We start from the raw sequence: 24,344 nt of genomic DNA, 5'->3' as shown, positions 1-24,344 counted from the left end.
TTTGTGTAGCCCTCACAAGAGAGGGTCAAAGGGCTTCACCACCCAATAGTTGAAGGTTAGCAAATGCCCCTTTTTCCTCCAATTTTCTACATATTTTTTCCAAGTAACATATTTGGCTCTCAAGATACCAACATAATGATCAATATTAAAACAGTCGTGTGGTAGTCTTAAGAGTTTATCCCTATAAAGTTGTTTTTTAAGATACTGTAACATTATGCACAGTGTGAACATTATTCTTATACTTAAATACACATAAAAAAAAATCAATTACATATGGAGTCAATTGAATCAGTCAAATCTAAAAACTTTGTGTGTGTAAAATTGTTTAGATTTCCATGCAATTTTTATACATTTACCAGCCCTGTTCTAAAAGGTGCTTTGGAGTCTACAAGAGGGGACGGGACATGCGATTATTTGGAGAATAGGCCATGTTGGCAGCTCATTGCTTTTTATGGTGCTGGAAACGCAGATAAAGAGTAACGGCGAAGGGGAGGGGTGACAGAGGGAGGTGAAGAATGCGGAGCTTAGCCATAAAGTAAGCCAGCGTGGGCAAGGAGAGCCTTAATCTGCACACTGTGCATGCATGTGGACGGACCACTGCAATAAAAACATGACGTCACTCTTCACATGGTTATGTCATGTGGATGCGCATACATATTAACGTGCATGTGTACTTCATCACTCAACACATGGCATATGTGTCCAGAGATTATTTCTCTACTGGCCACTAATATTTACCTTTACGCCACAAATATGTTATGTACAAATCTATCTAAAGATTAGTGAGCATGGAGAATATTTGCCAAACGTTGCAAGATGATAACAAGCATCAGCAGACTATTAATCGGGCAATTAACCATATTTGCTTAGTGGACCCCGAGCACCTCGCCGAAAACACTCCAGCTCAGTGCAAAGAAAAATACTAAGAAAAGTGACAATTGAGGTTAAAGTGTCATGGCATTGTATTCTTTATGATCATAGATTAAATAAGATATTAAATATGGCAATAATTTAAAAAATATAATAATCTGAAAATAAAATTGATAAAATCCAAAATAACATTTTGAAAACTCACAGGCATTAAAAAATATTCATAATCAGACAAGAAAAAAAAAGTCACATGACAACATATGAAGACATAGTGTCGTGTCTTCATGTATATTTTTGCAATGCAATTCCTCACATGCCTGTGCATTAAGGTTGCTGAAGACATCATGTTGTCTAACATTACCTGCGACTGGATCCATCTTGTGTGGCGCTAATGTGGCTGCCGATGACCTTTTGTCGTCGGAAAAAAGTGGCAGATGGTGTCAACTTGACGGCGTGGACAATGGAGGTCAGTGCCTCACACGTCAATGAGTCAATTAACATGCTGCTGAGCTGTGCTGGTGTGAATGTCCACTTGGGGCATTACAGTACGCAGCGCTGGCCTTTTGTGCCACAGTGTCAGGAGACTAATTAGTATCGAGCGCTGGGAGCGGGACAACCAGCATGCAGGCAATCGATACAGTGACCTCTCAGAGATGTGAACCACTGTTGCACAATGGCGAAAAACTTCAGTGAGCCCTTTCGAACTTCCATGTCCACAAACTTGGGCAGACTCATTTTATAATGACTTAAGGAATTAATACATGATCAATACATAGTGTAAAGCAAGAATTGTATAGAACCTGTTTCTTATCATTGCACTTCGCCCCTTTGCAGTTAATGGCAGTGCCAGTATGGTTCTGTCGTGGTATCGCACCAGAAAAAAGTGGAAGGAAAGCTAAAGAAAACGCCAAACACTTTTCATTCCTCTTAAGGCGAAATCTCATGACACATTGCGACTATGCGGTCAAGTAAATCAGGAAATGGTATATGTAATATATAGTATGGAGCTTTAGGGCTCAACCAGTATGTAAAGAGTCGTAAGCCTCTTTCAGGCTGTGTGTGTGTGTGTGTGTGTGTGTGTGTGTGTGTGTGTGTGTGTTGCATTATCCAAGCCAGTGGGAATGTAGGTTAGACATGAAACGTTTTGGAAAATGCAGGTCAAAGCAAACGCCTCCATAAATGGAATGAATTTCAGTCAATATCAGAGCCATGGCCTTTCATGATCCCATCAAATCTCACTGTGACAGTATTTTCCAGCCTTTACTGGGACAAGGCACCTATTTGACATTACAAACCTTATCCTGTGTCCTAAATCCCGTTTTCAAGCGAGGAAATATTTTCTTGGAAGTTCACTGTGATCTCTAATCTTTTGTGCAAAGGATTACAGGATTAGAGTCAGATTTTTTTTTTATATGCGTTTTTATATTGTGTTGTGTCATAATGCAAGCAAAGCTCTTGTTGATGTGGGGTTACCCAATGAGACAAAAGGAAAGTATGAATTAATATTCATAATATAAATGTATATCTATAAATGTATATTTATAGATATTTGTATGTAGCTGTTTGCAAAACTACTGAATTATGTTTTAAAGTATGTGGCCCATCAGAGCCACAGCCTAGGTTAGATATTTGGAGAAAAGTTAAAGAGATCAGACTTTGATGAATTGAACCTGTCCAGAGGTGAGATAGTGAATAGGCCTACATCAGTAGAGGGGTGATGAGGATGGAGCTGCTAGGAAAGAGATTGAGAGCAAGATCTCAAAGAAGATTGATGGATGTAGTGAGGACAGCCAATGTGTGCGTGTGTGATGTAATATAATCAAACATAACTCGATGGAATATTCCACCGGGCGGCACGGAATGTGTGCAAAGTCAAGCGAAGCGATGCCGGCGCATGTAAACCCGGTGGAAGACAGATCAGAGATGTGGGTTAGTTAGCTGCTAATTAGCATCTTATGTCACAAGGAGCTCTAAATTGGACATGCTGTTACATTAACACGCTCTGAGAGGGACAGACCATGTCTTGAATTCATTTGAAAATCACCCCTGAGGATGAATGTTCATGGCTTCACTTGGGAAAAACACCAACGTTAACTTCAGTTAGCTAATGTCAATTTGATTTTCCATCAACGTTTTTACAGCGGTTAACTATATTTTCATCTTCTTTAACTTGTGTACCTTGGTGTTACATCTTCATCGCTGGACATTGTAGCCACATCACTCGGAAGTCACTTATCTGCCTCAACCTGCATCTGATATAAAAGAAATAGAAGAGGAACAATAAAGACAGGGATTTCAAAAATCTGTAAATGAACGATTGTGCACACCTTTAAGTGTATATTTGAAGGACCAATTGGTGTTTTCCAGACCACCTCGACGACAGAAGGGGTCCAGTTTTGGAGCCGGTGCAAATTCAGCACACAGTCTAATCTGAGAGTGACTAAGTTTTACCAAGCAGGACACTTTTTGAAAATTGCAAACTCCCCACTTTAATTTAAAAATGAAAATAACAATTACAATTCAAACAATAAGCTGTCTACATGTTTGCTAACATCACTGAAAAAAAAAAAAAAAACTTGTGAAAAACAAAAAGATAAAAAAATACTAAGATTGTCATCCACATATCTACTGATATTATTTAATTATAAAATAATAGAAAACAACAAAAAAATGTTGCCAGCAAATCTACGGTACTAGCCTCATTTTCTTTGTTTTAGTTAAAATTCAAATAAAAATAGATATTTAAAAGGTCTTGTTTAAGTCATTCAGTTTCAATGTGACATACTTATTAAAAACTAATAAAATGACCAGAGGTGATTGCCGACATTTGCTTTATATTGCTGAAAAAAACGGAAGCTTCTGCATATTATTCACGGCTGACTCATGACTGTCAATTTGTTGAGCTTCACCTCGCATGGCCCAACTCATTTGGTGCCACAGGAAGAAGGCCTGGCGTACAAACAGTAACACAACAGAACCAAGAGATCTAGTCTGTTCCTGTTGCTGCTAGCAGTCTGTTGCAGGGGCAAGGACGTTGTCATTCAAGCAGCTTTCTGGCAGTGACCGATTAATGACATTCTTTTTTTAAATTCGCCTTTGGGACAGTTAGGACAAATTCCGAATACGACTCAACCAGCAAGTGACTAGGAACAGGAACTTGAGTCATTCTGTGGATCTATGGTACCAAATCTGCTCATTGCATTCAATTTGACTTCCGTTGTTAAGTTTTAGAATAAATGTAAGGCTGTCTGACTGATGTTTCATGTGCTAGCTTGATACGATTAGATTTCTGTTAAATAGAATTGGGTTGTTTGTCTGGTCTGACTTCCTGTTCCTGTCAGCTTTATGTCTACTAGCACAGCACATATTTTTCCCTTTGCAATTTCTTTGTTGGCCTGTGGGTCAGTTATAATTGCGCCCTTTGAACTTTGAGCCATTTTCTTACTTCCTGTTCCAAGCATTCGTGATCAGGAATAGGAACTGGCAAGCATTTCTTTGTACAAAACATCACGGCTAACACTAAAAAAACACAAATGCTGCTACGCGCTTCACTTTAGCCAACTATCTCTTTGTCTACATGAGCACAAGAAGACAAAAGAGGGGCATGAAAAGTGAGGGAATTAAGGTTCCTAAGGGCCCAACCAAATCCCCTACACCGACTTGATGACCGCTAGGTGCTCTAGATCAGGTCGCTGAAAAACAAACAAACAAACACATAATGCTCGATCCCGCGGATCAGTCGCTCCTTCCAGCAATCAAATAAGGATTTGCAGTAGAAAAAATAGACGCGTGGCTGCAACCATCCCAGATCAAAAGTTCTTGCAAAGACCCAAATTAGCCATGTGGCATTAAACGTTTTTTTTCCACGGCTAACCACCGTCGTTCCAGTTTTTGGAGACAGAAAAAGTTCTGAAAAGGTGGCTGCAGTGGCCTAAGTAGAGCACGTATTGATGTTCTTGCCGTCAGTGGCGTCTTCCACCAGCGCCACGTGGTAATCGGTGGACAGCGTGAAGTGCGACACACAGCCTAGCAAGCCGCCTACGTACTGCCGGTTGGTGTGTAGGGCAATCTCCTTTATGCCTCCTAAAACACAAACGGGCCCACAAGCGCACACAAACGACGTTATTCTGATCATTCACCTAAGGATGGCAATGAGCAGCAACTGACCGACATATAAGGGGCCGTTTATGTTGAGTTGTCTCATCTTGCCTGGCGACCGGCCTGTTTTGGCACCATAATCATCCACGGTCAGCTTACCGGACTGACCATCCCTGCACAAACAAAACAGCCGATCAATTAAGTCAGCATTTTATGAGAATTCAATACGAATAACGAATAAAAAAAAAAAAAAAAAAAAATGGAGAGCCTCTGAGTCATAATCTTATGAAAATCAAGTTAAATTATTTTATATTTTAATATGTTGCATCAAAATTTGTACTAGAACCAAGTTATGATTTTACAAGCACAAAGCTATAATTGGCTAGAAGGTCGTTGCAATATATATGAGAATAAATTGGTATACTGAAAGTAAAACTTATGGCATATAAAGTAAAAATTTGTATGACGATAAAAAGAAAAAAAGCCTTAGTTTGTATGACAATACTTTGTTTAAATGCTTATGGTACTTGTAATTTTAAGATTAAATAGTAATGTGGAAAAAAAATTAAAACGTAACAGAATACTCATTCATCATTAAACTAAAAATAATAAACTATAATGTTCAAGTTACATATTAATACTGAGAGAAAAAATATTTCTATTAAGATTATTATAAATTGTAATATAATAATAATTATTATTATTATTATGGTGATCAGAGTTAACAATTTTACCATCATTGTAATTCTACGAGAATAAATTCTAAATCCAAAGAGAGTCGTGTTGTAAAATTGAAAACTCTGACTTGTTACAGTTCTTCACTTGTCTTCCTTCGTGTTGATATTTCACCTGACAGCTTTGAGTCTGTGCCATTTCCCATCAGTGAAGGTTCCGTTGACCGCGATGCTCGCCGCACCACTGCCCAGGTTGTAACTACACCACACAATAATAACATGTTGACAGGCACGCCGTGTAGGAAAGGTGTAAGACTGGTGGGGGTCCCATTACCTGAAGATGAGTGCGCCATCCCGCAGGCCGACAGACAGGAAGTCACTATTGGCTCTCATGGGGGTGTCTCCTCTCCACAGCAGCAGGCCGTCACTGGCGCTGCTCTTGAAGCGCATGAACACGTTGTTCCTCAAACCTGACACCCTTCGACACAAGCAACACTTATTCACTTGGACACAACATTGGGTACACTTATGATTTTGGTATTTTTACAAAACAATGAAATAAATGTGGAAAATTGTAAGTAAGATCTAATGAAATAAAAACAAAAATGTAATTGAAAGTTGAAAATGAAATGGAAAAGATAAAAACAAATAAAACCAAAAATAAAACATATAATATAAAATTAAAAGTGATTCTAAATTTAAAAAACAAAGATCTGATGAATTATATAGAGGTAAAAAAATAAATTGGAAAAAATGAGTTTTGAAATAAAAAATCAAATGACATTATCAAATAAAACATTTAACTGATATAAAGTGAGGTCTTTCAAAAAAAGGAAAATAAAATGAAAATGTGCCAAGAATTAAATGAATGAAATAAACTGAAAAACAAACAAACACTCAAATTAAATGAGTTTATTTTATTCTGACCTTTTGACAATGTCCCTGTTGTCATAGGTGAGGTAACTGCGACCCATGAACTGGGGGATCTCAATGGCTTCCGTCACAGCTGGGATGGACAAGGAAGGAAATCAAATGCTTACTTGCCATGACCGTGAGCACACAAACATGAGACACCATGTTACGTGTTGAAGGAAATTAGACATGCTTATTCAAGAAGAGGAGCATGACAGATGCAGCATGACATGCAGCATGACTTACTGTTCAAGCAGTAGTTTCCACACTCTGCATTAAAAAAGATAGAAGGCATATTAAGGTTTAAAGGATTAATATATGGCACTGCATGATGTCATATTGACTTTACTATAATAGTGGGGAAAAAACATTTAATCCGGAACAGGAGGAGGATGTTCAAGGCCAGTGAGACCAGTGATGCATTCATGAGGTTGCAAAGTGGGCAGGGAGGGAAGGGGTGCGTCAGAGGACAGGACCCCCACCCCGTCTTGGACAGATAAAGCCCATCAGAGAGCGGATGTGGAAATGGGAAAATATCTCAAAAATGAAATTAAATACAAATTGAATTTAAAAAAAAAATATGGAAGAACTGGGGAAAACATCACTATTATGAACATTTGATTTAAACTTTCCATTTGGAAAAAGACCAAAAGAAAGCCAATTTGATTCCTCCTTGTCATTTAATGACAGAGGGAAAAGAAAGCGGGTGGCAAACGAACCTTTCTGGCAATGTCTGCCGTCGTATCCGAGGGGGCAATCACACTCGTAGGCGTCCCACTTAGGCCTGCAGGTGCCGCCGTTGGCGCAAGGGTTTTGAACACACGGGTGCTCCGAGTTGGCCACATTGACGCCACTCGCTGAGCCGCTCGTCATGTCAATGGTCCGATCGTTCAGAACCAACTAGGTCGACACAAACGGTTGCCATTAAAGTTCAAGTTGAGTTATGTCATTCCGAATTACTTGATTAATTTGTTTGATTTAAAAATGAATTGCAATACGGCCAATTCAAGACGAGCGTTTCATTACTTTCCAGTGACTTTCCATGACTTTAACTTTTACTTTTTACTTTAATACTTTCAATGGCTATTTCACATGCTTATGACATTTTTAAAATTAAAAATAACATTGAATGCAAACTGTTTTTGCCCGTTACGATAAGATGGCATGTTTATTGTCCTAACATTGAGAGTGTTCTTTTTAGTATTTTATTATAGCTTAATTTTCATTATTAAAAATATTAAAAAGGAGCAACAAGAGGACTGCCTTAAAAGTTGCACCACAGTGTTTTATGAACTTATTTGTAGTGGTTAACTTCTTTTTACGCTTTCATGGCATTGTTAGAAATGTTAAAAATGTCATGCAACACAATCTATGGCTAAGGAGTATTTCATTAGTTTTGTAGGTCAAGCAGTATCCGCAATATATGTGGGGTTTATACACTGGGAATTTAGTATGATACCTTTTGAATCATTCCAGTGAAGGCCTTCCTGACGCCCGCCGTTTTCTTGGTTTTCTCATACAGTGCTACCCCACCGATGTAAAGTCCAGAGCTGCAGTTGATTTGCGTGAAAGCTCCCTGCATACACAACCAAAGCACCCAAGTTTAGTGCTCAGCGTTGCAGGAATCACACAGTAGAGCTTCTCTGCTCCCTTGTGGTCAAAATTGCAAGCACCTCAGCAAAGCCTTCCACTGCCTTCTGACTGTCCACTTGCAGGATTCCACTTTTCGCCGTGCGGGACACCCTCAGCTCATGCCACGCGTCCATATCAATCTGCTCCTCACTCCTGAAGCATCACCATGAAAGCAGCGAAATGTCAATGAATTGAAAAATAGCATCAGTCACTCCAGTGTACACTTGTGTGTGTAGTTGGCACGATGAAAGACAGGATTGACCACTGGGTGGCAGTATATGAAATGACACACTGTAGTGACTGATACCCAGCTTGGACACCAAGACTCATTCATATAGATCATGGAATTAAAACATCAGTTAAATAGCTGTCCATTGAATTATAGTGACTGATTTTTAAAACGGACATTAAGACCAGTACATATGAAGAAAACAGCTTTTGAGTAGCTCTCCACTGTATTGACCAGTGGACATGAAAAATTGACCACTAGGTAGCAGTGTATGGAATGACAAATATCTTACGCTGATGCTTCTTTGACGTCAAGACTTCGGATATAGAGGACAACAGAGAACAGGATCTATGGGTACCTTAAAACAGCCCCTCCCGAACCACAGTCGAATCTGAACTCCACGTATCCATCCAGCAGGTTGATTGCCAAGAAGTCACCACTGCTGTCATCGTCGCTGTAGAGCAGGGTGCCATCGGGCGCTGACGGTCGGAATGTCATCTCGAACTCCATGAAGGACAAATAGCTCTGGGAGGGCTGAGGCCATGGCACCATGGCGTAAGACAACATTGTCTCGTTGAAGAGCGGTGAGGACAGAGAGAAGCCTGGGGAATAAAGTTTTGTGGGAGCGTTGTTTTGAAATGTTTTTTAATGCATATGACAAAAAAAAACCAAAGACTAAACTAAGTCAATCAAACAAAATAAAATGTTTGTTAAATATTTAAATGAAATCTTACACAGTTCAGTTATTTTGTTACATCACAAAAGCAAAATACAGTACTTTGCGCCCCCCAACTCTCCACCGCGACTATAAAAAGTATAATGTGTCTAATATTGTTATAACTAAAAACAAGAAAAATAAATTAAAAAGAAATATAGCTAACCTAAAAACAAAGGATAACTTTGTCGTTTTTTTTCCGTCTCTCTCTGCATTGTTAACTATTTTTCCGAAGTGTCTCTTTAGGGTTTGTCCACTCCACTTCATTTCATGTGACAATATTTAAGTGACTGTGTGTGACAACAGACAAAAAAGGGGTCTCACTATCTTGGCACAGCTCTCCCCTGAAGCCGAGCGGACAGAGGCAGATGAAGTCGTCGGCACGGTTGGCAAGGCACTTGCCGCCGTTTCCGCAGCTCACCACGTCGCACACGCTCTCGCTGCACTCGCCTGCAAGCACACGCACAACGGCGGCATTGTCGGAAGACTTCGAACACAGAGTCGCTTGCGTCCGCTTTGCATACCACTACGCGCTCCGCCCACCTACGTCAGCGCCGCTCAGCGCTCTGCCCAGCGGCCACGGTCTGACGTCGGTAGCCATGCCGTTGAGGCTCAAGCTTTGGATGCAGCCCATAAAGCCTCCAGTGGCGCCCGTCGCTCTCGCCAGCCCGTAAGCGCTCGGAGCTCCGCCGACATAGAGCGGTGAGCGGAACGTGATCTTGCTGTACTGGCCCTGAATGGCAAAACATGCTTTGTAATCACTTCTTTTCCACAGGGCATAATGCCCAAAGTTCCATTTGTTTAGGTGCTGCTGTTTTGAGTTGCAACATAGTTCAAATGGGCTGGGCAGTTAACTCTTTATTGTCATTTACTTCCACTCTTTTAATCTTATGGGGAAAATGGAGACAGCTATTCTATTTGAGGGAATTTATTCATCTGAAGTAGATGACACAACATTAGGGTTAGGGACCTCGAGAGGCACTTTTTTAGTGTAAAATTGCCAAGCGGCCATCGGTTACTTCATTAGGTACACTAGCAGTCTTTGAACATGATCAAACTTGGTATTGTTACCGGTGATCGACCAGATATGGGCGTGTCATTGTCCAGCCGCAACCAGCCACTTGTGCCATCCCTGAAGATGGTGACCGTATGCCACTGACCGATGACCACGCGGCTCTCACTTACGATCTGAGCGGCGCCTGTTCCGCAGTTAAACCTGCAATTACAAAATGGTTGCTTTTGTCAAATCTTCAAATGAATTCTGTATTGGAGTGATGTGCTGGTTTGTTTTTGTTAGAATTCTGCCAGCGGTGTTTTGAACAAATTGGTTTTGAACGCACACAGCCACATTCAAAGTCGCTTGTTGCTAGAACACTAAAATCATCCTGGCTGGTCCACCGCTGCAAGCGACCACACTTGATGCGTCGTACCTGTAATGTAGCTTGCCTTGCAGCAGGGCCAAAGAGGCGAAGTCGCCACGGCCGTGTTCGTTCTCACCACAGTACAACAGTAAGCCATCCTCGGCATCCGCCTGTACCGCACACAAACACAATTCGTATGAACGCAGTTATGATCATGCTAGCATGGGGATAAGAAGAAATGATTTTGATCCTGAATGGTTTCAGCTTCACCTTGAACTCCACCGAGATCTGAAAGGTCTGGTAGGAGTTCTTCAGGGGTTCAAAGGTCATGTGAGAGTAGCCATAGAACCTGGGAAACTTGACGGACACCTCTGAAGGGGAACAACACAACAAAATACTATTTAAGTTCCCTCGACTGAAGACAAAGAGCACGCAGTGCTATTATGTTGTTCATTAAGTTTTGATTGAACATCATTAAATTTCGCATTTGTGTCGCTTGAAGTGGCCATGTGCACTGAATGAATTATGCAGAATCAGATTGTCCAAATAAATTACAACTATTACACAACCTGGCATCGATGTTACGGGCATTACAGCAGTAATTGAGGATTTGCGTTGAGTTTAAATTTTTCATTTTGTATTTTTAACTTTTAATTTAAACTCGTTCTGGTTTAATATTATTTTTTTAAATATATCACAACATAATGAAATAGAAAGTAAACAGTTTGTGCATCATAGATCAATGGGCATTTTGCTGCCTATTGTTGTGTGTGCGTATTAACCACCGGGTGGCAGTATAATTCACATAGAGATTTTTTTTAAAATTTTGCAGTAATTCATCAGGGTTTTTTTCCATTTGGAATGTTGTTTAAAAAAATGTTGACCTTATTTACTATTATTCATGACTTTTTTTTACCTTGAGCACAAGTGTCACCGGCACGTCCGAGGTTGCAGTGGCATCTCGAGCCTCCCCTTTCCAAGTCTGCAAGGCAAAAGCTGTCAGGGGGGCACACGGTGTCATCACAAGTCAGTTGGTACACTCGAGGGACGCCGCCCTTCCACTGGGACATGGTGACAGCGGCGGTGGGTGCAGCCGTAGCCGTGCTGGAAAGGATCAGTGAAGGACACTTTGACGTTTAAATCCTTGATGTTGTTAAATTCAACTTTTTATGCAGGTACCTTGAAGTGGTGGTGGTAGTGGTTATGACCTCGCGCTCTGTGCTGGTAGGAAAAATCAGATCTGAGAAATCCGGGAAGATGGCTGACGTAGTGGTGGAAGTGGTGGTGGAGGGAGAAGCTGAAGGTAACGTTGTGGAATTGGGGGACGCCACGGTGTTCATGCGGTACACAATGTTCTGACCCGACGGACCAGAACGAGAGCGAAGCTGCGACTTGCCGCTGTCTTGGCCGATACCGGGGAACGGCTTCAGCTGAGAACCATGTGCAAGTTTAACAAGATCAATAAAATCAACACAAAAAGTTTTTCTTATAAAAAAATAACGGTGACTTACTTCCTCAATAAATATATCATAGTCTGAGTCGTCCATGTCAAAACCGTCATCGTCCTTGATCTGCGTATCCGTGAAGTAACGTCCGTAATCACCGCTGCCCACGTCTGAGGCTCCTGTCAGGAGAGTCAGGAGGTTGATGTACTTACTGGGGAAGCACCGGTGACATACCCAATGTGATGGATGCATTGATGTACCAAACTACTAATGCATAATTAGTGACTGTATTGCATCAGCAGTGTCCCAATGATGTTCCAATGTTTTCCCCAGTGATACACTCACAATATAGCAAAGGTGTGCCATGATTGGCAGATTCTAGACCAAAAATTTACCGACACATCACATACTGTTCAGGGTGTCCCCCGCCTACTGCCCGATGACGCTGGGATAGGCTCCAGCACGCCCGCGACCCCCGTGGGGACTAAGCGGTACAGAAGATGGATGGATGGATGATTTTAATGTTGGTCGTTATATTTTTTCCCAGATACATGAAAAGATTATGCGAACAAACAATGCAATCAAAGACATTGTGAGTATGCTGATGGGGATAATGTTGAGAGAATGAGCTTCTGAAGTGCTTGCTGAGAACAAAATGCATCCACCTGGTGGAAACGCTCCATGTATGCTGCATTAACGCAACATGAGAAAGCTTCATCATACCTCATTTAACAACCCCCTATTCATGTCTCTTTGTGCTCTACTATTGTAATCAAACAGTTAATAATTACATGCAACAGTGTTCAATTGTGATCATGCAAGAGTCCGCCATGTCAAAGCATAGAAGAGGCAGAGAAAATGCTTCGAATCAGAAGTAAACATGCTACAAGTTGTTTGAATCAGCACAGATTGCTTCTTCAAAAATGCTAATTAGCACAGCCAAGTAACGTTAAATCCTGCATACTGAGCACTGGAACACGGGGAGGGGTCCCCAGAAAACTAATCTGCTGTTGTGTAATTCCAACACACACACACGCGCGCACACACACACACGTCACAGTCGCGGGGTTGTGTGAAGGGGAGCCCAAAGAAAAGTATGTCAGTGCGTCAGGCCCACCCTTGTTGTCCATTCAAGATGCAACTCATTGTGCATGTGTGAGTGCGTGTGACAGGCAGAGAAGAGGGTCTGGCATGCCGTCCTTAATCCCAGTTGATGAGACTTGAACGTAACCCGCTTTGGTCCCCTGCTGAGAGACCACGCTCGTCCACCGCGCAGCTTTTGGCTGTTTGTCTGGCCGTCCTTCCCTAACTGGCATTTTTGGGGTTTCTTTTCAGGAACTTTTCTGTTATTGGCGATATTCTATTACAAGTGGTAACATGGCGTAATTTTAAAAAATTGATTTATTTGCATTATGTTTGTTTAAAAATATATTTGAATACATTTGCACCTTTGATTCATTTTAAAATAACAGATACCAACATACTCTTCGTGTTCCTGATATGACGACAGGTCAATGCTTTAGTCACGGTCATTTTCATCAAATTGTAAGTGTCTACCTCATCTAGGTAATTAAGTACGGTCGAGAGGTGGGGTGAAGAGGGTGGATGAAGCGGTATCTTACCCAGGGTGCGCACCGGATTGTTGACGTGGCTTGGCGGGCTCGCCCCGTGCACGTTGACGGCTCGGATGACAAACTGGTATTCGGTCTCGGGTATGAGGCCCTTCAGAACCATGGAGTTGCTCTCGATGGGCTCGCGGATGTATGTCCACTCCGTGTCCATTTCCGGCCTGCATAAAACAAGATGACAAAGTCAACCAAATATGTTTCAAAAAGTTAAGTCCTCTCAATCCGTCTTTTTCTAAGTTTTTGTGTCTGCTTGTTGAGTTGCGGACTTCAGGAGATGCTGCGACAGTACGGCATCCACGTGGAGGCCGGAAATGCGGCGAACCCAGATCTCTCTCATATTCGAGGCACAACGGGATAGATGCCTTCCTCTCATTTACTCAAAGTGATCTTATATGATAAACTCCCATTTTCTGGGAGCAGTAAAACTATATATGTCATGTCTAAATCACAGATATTGCAGGTGGGTTTGGAGCTCTGATAAATAGGGGCTCACGGAACGATGGATATTTTTGGTGTGTTAGGCACATGTTTTGAATTCTGCTATTTTATTCCTGTCAGCCTGTCAGGTCCAAACCTCTGCAATGATGTGGATGTCTTCGGCTTGCAGTCAGTCAGTTCTTGAGTTTGTGTCTCGTTTGTGAAGAAACAACAGTGATTCACATCAGTTGTCTCTCTGTGTCTGTCTTTGTCACGTAAAGAGCAACAGCTGCCTTTATGCTTTTTATATCCAACGCCACATCTTGGCGCGATGGAATCACAGCGGGGTGGTAAGAGAGGTGTGCTTCAAACACAAGCTGCCTTTTTGCCATCGTTGTCAACCATCAAGGGATTTGGGTGGGAAATGACGTCTGAATGTAACTTGTCTCGACATAAGAGGTTTCTTTGTTTCATGCTCTAAAAAGCTTCTCTGTCACACAATGAATGAGCTTTGTCTCACTGTCACAGCAAAAGCTATGCACGTAACTCCAAATATGGAGTATTGTGCAAAAAATCTGACTGTACTTAGAACGCTACTGTAAGAAACATCAATTTGTATTTGAAGGAGGAGAAATTGCACAGAACAGATGGACGGAATGCAGTAACACAGATGCCGCTGTCACCATTTTAAAAAGCAGTCAACAACATCTATCCTCTGTAATGCGAATCCAGATGTGCGAAAGCGTTTTATGATACCGTGTTTAAAATAACGTTGATTGTAAAAGATCAGAGATGGCTCACCTGATGTAAGCAACCAGGAAGTGGTGGATGGGCGCGCTGCCCTCGCTCTCCCCTTGCTGCCACGACAACGCCAACTCCGTGTCAGATATCGCCACGACGATGGGCTCGGTCGGGGGAGAAGGTGGCATGCACGTATCTGATGGTAGATGATAGATTCAGTAAATCATTAGAGCGTCAGAGGAAAAAAACGCTGCCATCTTGTTTCTATTTTGTTGGTTTCTTTTCACCATGCGAGGCCGTGCCGACGTCTCGGGGCATACTGGGTCGACCCTCGCCAGCCCAACCGTAGGCACCGACGCTCACTCGGTACTTGGTGTTCACCTTTAGGTTACCTATATCCACATCCTGCAAGGTGTACAAAAGGAAGTGTCAAACAAGATGCGCGATTGACAACTAGAGTGCGTGAAACTCCATTTTGGGCACTTTTAACCAAGATTTTATTGCAGCTATAAAACTTTAAATGACTATCCTGTGAAATGATCAAAATGGAGTTACCCTTCCTATGCACTGAAATATGTGCCACTTACACCAAAGTAACGAATACTTACAAAATTTGCCTGTCCATCAAATTGGCCCTGTGGGTAAGAAAAACAACAACATACATATGATATTGCTTTGGTCAACAGTACAGTTCAAAGTAGTCGCTTTTGGAGGTTGGCCCGGACTGTTCACCCCTCTACTGCTTGTGCTTCTTTTTGTTGGCAGACTGTAGGAAATGCTCATTAGCTGCTACCATGCAACATTATATAGTAATACATGTAGGATGTTTGTTTATGTGCAGCTATCAGATCAGTGGTGGGTGGATCAGTCCAAATGTTGACAATAACATAATTTCGATGTTATTCATAGGGTGTGTGGGTGGTGTGTATGTGTGCTTGTGTGTCGTAGTGGGGATGTTACCCATTTACACATTATTGTGTTTTCACAAATTTGTTTAAAAAAAAAAAAAAAAAGAATTCCGGAGTGATCATTGTATGCACTTGTTTATCGATGAAAATAAATTAACGACAATGCTAAGGAATTTTTTTTTATTAGCATTAATACCTTTTAACTATTTCATATTCACCTCTATATTTTCACCACATTCCGTCCTGGTTTTCAAATACAATAATCAGCTAAATTAGTAATTCTAAGAAAAAAGGCAAAAATACAAATGACAATAAAATATTTTATGATAACATTTACAATAGTAATCATCCATTTTTTAAACTGCTCTCAGAATTAAAATTGGGCTTAAAATTAATTTTTAATTAAAAAGGTAAAAATACAAGTTCATTGTCATCATCATTGGCAATAGTGGCCTTATATTTTCCTGGTATCCGCTTGATCCTGATTTCGTGCTGTATTGCGCAGCCATTGTAAAAGCTAACGCCACTAACACTGGCATCAAGCGCCAAGCATTCAACAACACTGCAGCTCTGCTTGCAATTAATTGTAATACGACTCACCGTAGTCAGCATATCCACACTAAGAGGGACATCCTTTACAGAGGCTGTACCTTGGGGACGGCCATTTTTCAACTCAGTGTAGAATATCTGAAATGCACACAGGGACACTGTCTAAAAAAATAGAGCAAAAACCTCTGCCTAGGCTCAAACCAATGCAGGAACAGTCTAAGAGCTAAAATGAGGTTTTATTTGAGTAACCAGCAATAAGATTGTACGTAAGCATGAAAAGAGACAATGATTTGAATTTAAAGCGAGAGAAGCCTCTAATCTAAATTTAAATCGGATTTCCTAGATTGCTGCCAAATGAGCAATCAGGATCAGATCCAGGTTAAACTCCACAGTTAGTGTTTTCCCCACATATTCTGAAATACATTTTAATCATTACTTTGAATGATATGACAATTAATATGTGGATGCTGAGAAACCCCAATAAATGCATGCATATTTTGAATAATCTACATTTACACACTTTAAGTAAAGAGACGATACAAATGAAATCATAACTTTCTTGGCAAAGGTAACACAGACACACTAAGTTCATCTGTGAGTTTGGAATCTCGCTGACTAATCCTCTTAGTGCGGACATATGGTCAGAGCACACACTGATTCACACTTTGTTGATGGGCGACGGCAATTAGGAAGGACGCAAGGAAGGTCAAAAGGGTGACTACAATTAGTGTACACAAACAAATACTCTGTAACACAGACATAATACGCAAAAATTGACCGTTGAGTATCGTGTTGAGTGTGTGGAACTGATTGTGGATTACAGTAATCGCATTTTAAGTATTTGTTCTGCTCAATACACTGGGGAGGAAAGAGGAGTTCAGAACAGTCAGTATGAGGAATTCATTTTAATTCAATACATTTTAACCATGGTGATGGAGCGGGTCAAATGGCCATCCCTGTTTTAACATCGAGTTGTCAGAGGGATTTGGGTAAAAATCGGACACAAAGCAGTTAACATGCACTAAAGGCATTTAGAGTATTTAGCTTAATGCACTGTATTTTTCCACCCAAATAGCATAGATGAAAAACAAGAACCCACATCCCTCAAGGCCAACATGGCGACCAGACAGAGCTTGCGAGAAACACACGTTAATGGCTTGTGGAGGAAAAATGGACATCTATGCAGCAAAGTGTCAATTTGATTTGTTGCTTTTTCCATTACTTTCGCTCGTGACAACTTTCTACGGGTAGAAAACAGAAAGGCTAGCTGATTGATAAATGGAGTGACATTAACCGCACACTTCGCTACCTTGGCATCAAAAATATGGCAGTGTGAGAAGCGAATGGAACCATCTATGTCTCAGCACAAACGCATGGACTCAAATTCCAGTCAGAAAAATGAAAAGCTAAACAGTGGGCACCAGAAGCGAGCATAGTAGTCTCTGAATACTTGACTATTTGTCAAACAACACAAACGGATGCCATGCTAACACGCAGCGTTTAATCCTTTGATGCTGGCTGAATTGAGGTCTAGTGAGGCAACACTTGACGTCTCCTGGCACAGAGAGCCCAGCCATCCCAGGTCAATTTTATAAAAGCATGGCACTTAAAGGGGGTTCCATCCAATTTGTAAACGCAATTGGATGCCTCAAGGCCATGTTGTCGCCGTGGCGTCTGTTTGACAGGTACTTTGGAAGCCACCCTCGCCAGTGGCTTGCAATAGATGCAGCACACGGGGGAAAAGATGTGAATGGCATTGCTGAAATGATTGCAAAAAAAAATACACTTGGGTGTTTGTTTTTTTTATCTTGACTTTTAAAGAGAATCTTCTGCAAAATTAAAGTACTATAGAGGTAGTTTTTTTTTTTAAATAGTGAAATATGGGCGGCTCGGTGGCGCACTGGCTAGCACGTCCGCCTCACAGTTAGGAGGGTGCGGGTTCGGTTCCACCTCCGGCCCTCCCTGTGTGGAGTTTGCATGTTCTCCCCGGGCCCGCGTGGGTTTTCTCCGGGCACTCCGGTTTCCTCCCACATCCCAAAAACATGCTTGGTAGGCCGATTGAAGACTCCAAATTGTCCCTAGGTTTGAGTGCGAGTGCAAATGGTTGTTTGTCTCTGTGTGCCCTGCGATTGCCTGGCAACCGGTTCAGGGTGTCCCCCGCCTACTGCCCGATGACAGCTGGGATAGGCTCCAGCACACCCGCGACCCCCGTGGGGACTAAGCGGTTCAGAAAATGGATGGATGGATGGATAGTGAAATATGATACAGGACTTAAAAATGATATTGAAATGATTCAAGTTTTAATCATTTGATTCATTTTTATTTAACGGGATTTCAGGTACCGGTATCTAAAAATATACATTATGATTACAGTAAAATTGCATTTAAATGAAGACAAAAGCTATTCAATTGGTAAAAAGGTGTTAAAATAAGTTACTATTAAATTCTGTAGGTTCAGTATAATTAATACATATTACGTTTTATATTTCATTTATTATATGTTTTATTATTTATTTATTTATTACAGTAATAATGGACATTTTAATCCATTATTGAACATGTAAAAAAGATTCTATTAATCAAGTTTCTATATTTCATCTTAGTAGACAATTGAAGGCTGAACTCCAGAAGTGTTTTTAGGTAATGCCAACAAGGGCACTAAGTGATGTTGACCAGAAATGGAACTCAGCAATGTCCCTGGAATAGAAAGTGTGGAGACGAGTGACAACCTTGTATCCGGTGATGGTGCTGACATGTCTCCGTGGCATCTTCCATCGCACGCTGAAGGCACTGCAGTTGACGCTCTCCAACTGGATGTCCAACGGAGGACTCAAACGATCTGAAGTGAGGCAAAGACATCAGAATGAGAACATGATCAGGAAGTAGAAACCTAACCAAAATAAACCACTCAAAGGTTTATTCACAAACAAACTGACGACAGTGGAGAAGCCATAGGAGTAGGTATTCAGACAGCGTTGCTTTAAGAGTCTTCTCTGTCTGACCTCCAGTTTCTACTACCTCTCCCTGACCTTTGTCTGCAATGTGAGACAAGTTGCTAAGGAAGTAGCTTTGTGAGTGTGGCATTTTTTGCTTGACAAATAATGACAATATGCCGCATTGATTTCTACATAGCAACAAGAACATGCAAAAAACAGTTTTGGTTTGGGCCGATATTTTTTCACGAATAACACAACATCATACGTTCAGCAATGCAGCACTCCATCCAACATTTCATTCGTTTATTTAGCATCCCTCACTCATCTTTCCTCCAACCATCCATTAATCCACCATTCATCAATGATCACTATCTATCCATATTCCACCCTTCCATAAATTCATCCTCCCATCACTTCGTCCTTTGGACATTAAGCCATTAGTCATTCCATCAATTTAGTCAACAATACATGTATAGACTATCATCCATCCCTACATCCCTCCCTCCCTCCCTCCCTCCCTCCCTCCCTCCCTCCCTCCCTCCCTCCCTCCCTCCCTCCCTCCATCCATCCATCCATCCATCCATCCATTCATCCATTCCTCCCTCCATCCCTTCATCATCCATCCATCCATCCGTCCGCCCGTCCATCCATCCATCCATCCGTCCGTCCGTCCGTCCGTCCGTCCGCCCGTCCATCCATCCATCCATCCATCCATCCATCCATCCATCCATCCATCCATCCATCCATCCTGTAGTACAGAGTGACTCATACTGGTGGCTCCGCTGTTACTGAGGACATCAATGGTAGGCTGGTGGGGCCTTAAAAGCACCAGGATGCCTTTTTAATGAGCGTTTAGTGTTGCGGCGCAGCCTTGATATCTCAAAGAGGGAAATGTCAGCATCAGGACAAAGACTTCAGTTGCAAATCAATAAAAAGGTCGAAAATGGTTTCAGCCCAAAAACTGCAAAAATGATGCCATAACATTTTTTTTTACACTTTTGTCACAACAAAAGTGGTTGACCAGCACATCACAATGTACGACCCCAGAAATTCCATTCTAGTGTCCAAAGGTAAGAGCCCATGCTAATGCTAACATTGACGTAATTGATGTGGACTGACACACCAACCCCCTCTCGTCAAAGACCACACAAGTCCAAATGTCAGCAAGCGTGGACTGTGTGGTGAGAAACAGCAGTGACAGTGTGTGGTATGCGTGTGCGTGGCTCGCATGCAGCCCGAGGGATCGAACGAGTGAGATGTGATGAGAGGGGAAGGAGACAAGGATAAAGTGGGCGGGCCTACAACATGAGGAAGATGTTCTGATGATAAGAAAACAAAGAAAGCAGCTAGTGTGTGCCTTGGGGGATACATTGTCGATGAGATTTACTATACAAGATTTAGCCACATGTCGGACAAAACATGAGGTACATTTGGTGTAACAAAGTGTTTGTTGACACTAATGCAGAGGGTGAAGCCATCTACTGGGGTTGGAAAACCTTTTGTGTGTGTTTAACAATGGTAGGGGGAAATAGCAATAAATTATTTCCAGTCCCAATTGATAGCGGAGTTTAAAACTAAACTACGACCATTACAATTTCTGTGGACCAATGTAAGATGCAAGATCATCTCAAATCAGGAGTGTCCAGATCTGGGCCTCGAGGAGCACTGTCCTACATGTTTTTGATGTCTCCAAACACCTCCATTGAAATGATCAATATACACCTGATTCAAATGATTAACTCATCTGCAAGCTCTGAAGCCTCATAACAACCTTGATCATTTCTTTGGCGCATCATTGGAAGAGGGAAACATCTCAAACATGCAGCACAGCGGCCCTGGAGAACTGGAGATAGATCCCTGTCTTAAACTTGCAGACATGTGCTAAGACTCCATGAGAGCTCCAATAGGTGCTGCTGTTTAGGTTAGCGTTTTGGTTTGGTTAGAGTTTGAATGGACTCGGCAGACAGACGGACAGACAGACAGGCAGGCAGGCAAGTAGTTAGCTAGACAGAGAGACAGATAAAGCGACAGATACAACTTGTAATCAATATTTGCAAACAAACATACACACACACCTCCAATACAATAGCCAGATTTAGAGACAAAATGTCTTAATGACGAAAAAAAAAATCTTTCTGGCACTCCCATGAACATACGCTTCAATGGTATTTTTTTTTTTTTCCAATCAGATGCAAGTCAAGTTTTCTAGATCTTTTTTGCACTGCTTACTTATCTGCCCTTGTTTTTGTCTAGGACATTAGGCTTTAATAATATTAATGATAATTATAATAATAATAATAATACTATGTATTACAGCAATACATTTAGTATTTCTGAATCAGGTTTTTCAGCAAAAGGGGGAAGAAATTAGAACAAAATGTAAAATGTATTGCGCAACCTTTTATGGGTAAAAAAAAGAAAGAAAGAAAATAGGCAGGCTACTCAATTGCAGAAAAAGAAAATACATTTTTGAATCAGCATCAAAAATACATTTAGGGAGCCAACCATCTCAGATTAAAATTTGCAGATGACCAGAACACAATACAAATGAATTACGTGATAACATCAATAAAAATTGCCACAAGACAATTTTTAGGCCTGCAACCCCTAGTTTGGGAACCCTGGTTAAAGTCATAATTGGGTGTCCAGTTAAATGATGGAAGAGATTTTAGGTCAGGAACCCGAAGAACATAAGCGTTCCGTCCTGTCCGTTTGACTGACCAGCTCTCCTGGCACTGGACCTCCTGGCGGCGGTGCTGCGGGTGGCCAAGCAGCAAATCGCAAAGAGGACAAAGTGCAGTAAGAAAGAGGTCCGCGTCCGTGTGCAGTTGCGGCTCGCCATCGCTCCAGTGCTCTCAAATGCTCATCGTACACGCAGTCCAAAGTGCCACCGCTTCACACGGGACAAATACTAAGAATACCACAAAAGTTACGGAGGCGCCGGTGGGGGTGATGCAGCGTCCCAATGGAGAGCTGATGAGATTAGGGTCCGAAAGATCAGGTCGGGCTGGGAACGTCACTGCGCGCGCGCAAAGAGACAGACGTGTGTGTGGGTGTGGGGGGCACCTTCGTGCGTAAGAAGCGCGCGATCGACGCGAGATGGGTGGGCACGCCAGGCGCGCGCGTGCGTTGTCTTTCTTTTTTTTAAGTGTTAGTGGTTTCAGCGTGTGCGTCCACAACACTTGGCAACCCAAGAGCGCATGCAGCAACGCGGATCCATTTAGGGGCTAAGAGGATAACGAACGTCTAATCCGCGCACCGCAGGCCACGCACGCAGATGGAAGCCACACGCGTCAACCACAATAACCAAAGAAGAATTCAATTTGTAAGGATTCGTAATGCACCCTTTGGCTTGACACTGGAAGTCAGTCAGCCCCCCACAAGTAAACCAAAACATTAACTAAACAAAAATAAACACAATTACATAACCAGTCTAAAGGTTCTAGGAATAATACGTCATTGCGTATAAGAATAAAACAAAACATACATGTTCTCAAAGAACTATAGAAATTGTTTTAACAATGGATAAATATCAAAGGATTGATAAAAAAGTATTGGATTACATTCATAATATTTTATAGCTATAATTACATTTAATAACAATTCAATACAAATGCGAAATAGAAAAAGAGCTCGTGCAACTCTTTACTTTCAAATATGAGAATTTAAAGTTGGGCTAGGCATAAAAAAACAGTAAACAGCGTCCACTAGTGGCATCATTTGCTCCTGCAATGAGTTTAATTCAGATGTTTGTTAAAATTAAAATCCTTCGAATTGTTGAAATTTTCTAACATCGATCCCTATTTTTCTAGTTAAAAAACAATACAGCAAGTAACAACATAAAACAGCACATGAATGCATTTAAATGCATACTTTTATATTCTTATTATTGGGCTACGTGAGGAAACTTTCTGCCTGATTTGTTTTCATTCAAGTGCCAAGTGCAGAACTCTAGTCTCTTGTTAATTGAGAATGTGACGTGAGATCGTCGATGTAAATGAGGCGCGTAATTATTCCTTAAGGCAACTTTGGGCTGCGGGCTGATGAGACACGCTACATTTAGCATCACTTGGCTTCTATAAAGCACACTACATTGACACCGATTTGCATCACGCTGGACTTTATATATTTATAGGTTTCCCCATGCTCGCTTCTGTGTATTGAATGTTCATCAGCCTTTTGGGCAGTATTTTTATGATGTAGTAATTGTTTTTCCCCCAATGCATTTCAGTCAGCATCAATTATACGCAAATATTTGCTATTTGTAGGCTAGGCAGGTCCCTATACCTCGCGATCAGCGGGGGCTAACTGGACAGTAAATAAACAAGCTTAAACAGGTCAAAAAGTTCAACCTTAGTTACATCGCACAATACCACATTTCCTCACGTGGGTTTGGGAGATTGTTTTGGCAAAATGTAGCTGGGCTTGGATGTTTTCCTTAGTAAGAAATGGCTTCCTTCTTGCTACCCTTCCCACAGCCCAAACAGAAAGACGGGAGATTGCTGTCACATGTACTAAACACTTACCTGAAATTCCTGCAGCTCCTTCAGTGTAGCTATCAGGCTGCTTGGACACTCTGGGTTTTCTTCTTGTTAATTCATCCATTTTGGAGGGACATCCACTTCTTGGTAGCATCACTGTTGTTCTCTAGTTTCTCTATTACATAGAGTACACAAAAATGCACACGTACACACAGAAGTTAAGAAGTTGGCCCATGCCAAGTGAGCATTTTAAGGATGATGTTGCATTTGTCTTTTTTTTTTTTTTTTTGCAATACCACTACAGAAGACAATATATAACAAAAAGTCCTATCTATGCTCAGGCGTATGATTACTCCTTTTCTGAAAATGATTTTGTTTTGTTAGATGACCCTGTACAACACTGAGTCATAATATGTTGTATCACATATCAGATTTATGTGAAGCTGTATATTTCTGATGAGGATGTATCAAATGTCATGAAAAAACAGCGTGGAGTAGCAGCACATGTTATGTTCCACTGATTAGAACCACATTTTTGTCTGACCTGTGGAGTCTCCACCCACTGGAAATGGATGGCCAGACGTCACCAACACACCCCATCCCTCCTCCTGTTCTTCTTCAGTGTGGATTTAAGCTCTGCGGGAATGCACGTCTGACAGACTTCTGCAAAACAGGGATTTTTCACCCCCCCCTTTTATTGGAGGAATTTTCTTTTGGGAGCGCCTCTCTCTGCCGGATGAGAGCAGCT

The 24,344-nt window shown here is 41.5% G+C and overlaps 1 protein-coding gene across 2 annotated transcripts; it reads right to left on the bottom strand.

Annotated features, from left to right (window-relative positions):
- Nucleotides 1-3,333: 3,333 nt before the first annotated feature.
- On the bottom strand, nt 3,334-24,278 carry LOC119127032 (pikachurin). 2 transcript variants are annotated; one of them, XM_037258700.1, is made up of 26 exons: nt 24,141-24,278; nt 23,642-23,771; nt 18,909-19,018; nt 16,231-16,317; nt 15,331-15,357; nt 15,010-15,127; nt 14,783-14,918; nt 13,559-13,725; nt 12,003-12,115; nt 11,671-11,921; nt 11,408-11,595; nt 10,762-10,862; nt 10,561-10,661; nt 10,202-10,346; nt 9,674-9,863; nt 9,455-9,580; nt 8,774-9,017; nt 8,228-8,339; nt 8,014-8,130; nt 7,274-7,454; nt 6,801-6,824; nt 6,570-6,648; nt 5,977-6,120; nt 5,818-5,901; nt 5,038-5,141; nt 3,334-4,953 (listed from the first exon to the last, which is right to left on the bottom strand). In XM_037258700.1, exons 2-26 carry the CDS (start codon nt 23,748-23,750, stop codon nt 4,802-4,804), a joined length of 3,210 nt encoding a protein of 1,069 aa, XP_037114595.1. In that variant the 5' UTR covers nt 23,751-23,771; nt 24,141-24,278; the 3' UTR covers nt 3,334-4,801. The 2 variants fall into 2 exon arrangements, with proteins under 2 accessions (XP_037114595.1, XP_037114594.1); XM_037258699.1 differs by lacking the exons at nt 23,642-23,771; nt 24,141-24,278 and adding an exon at nt 21,837-22,151.
- Nucleotides 24,279-24,344: the final 66 nt, after the last annotated feature.

Source organism: Syngnathus acus, chromosome 9 (genome assembly GCF_901709675.1).
Source record: "Syngnathus acus chromosome 9, fSynAcu1.2, whole genome shotgun sequence".
NCBI classification, from domain to species: Eukaryota; Metazoa; Chordata; class Actinopteri; order Syngnathiformes; family Syngnathidae; genus Syngnathus; species Syngnathus acus.
Note: the sequence above shows the minus strand (reverse complement) of the source record. Positions and strands in the feature narration are given on the sequence as shown.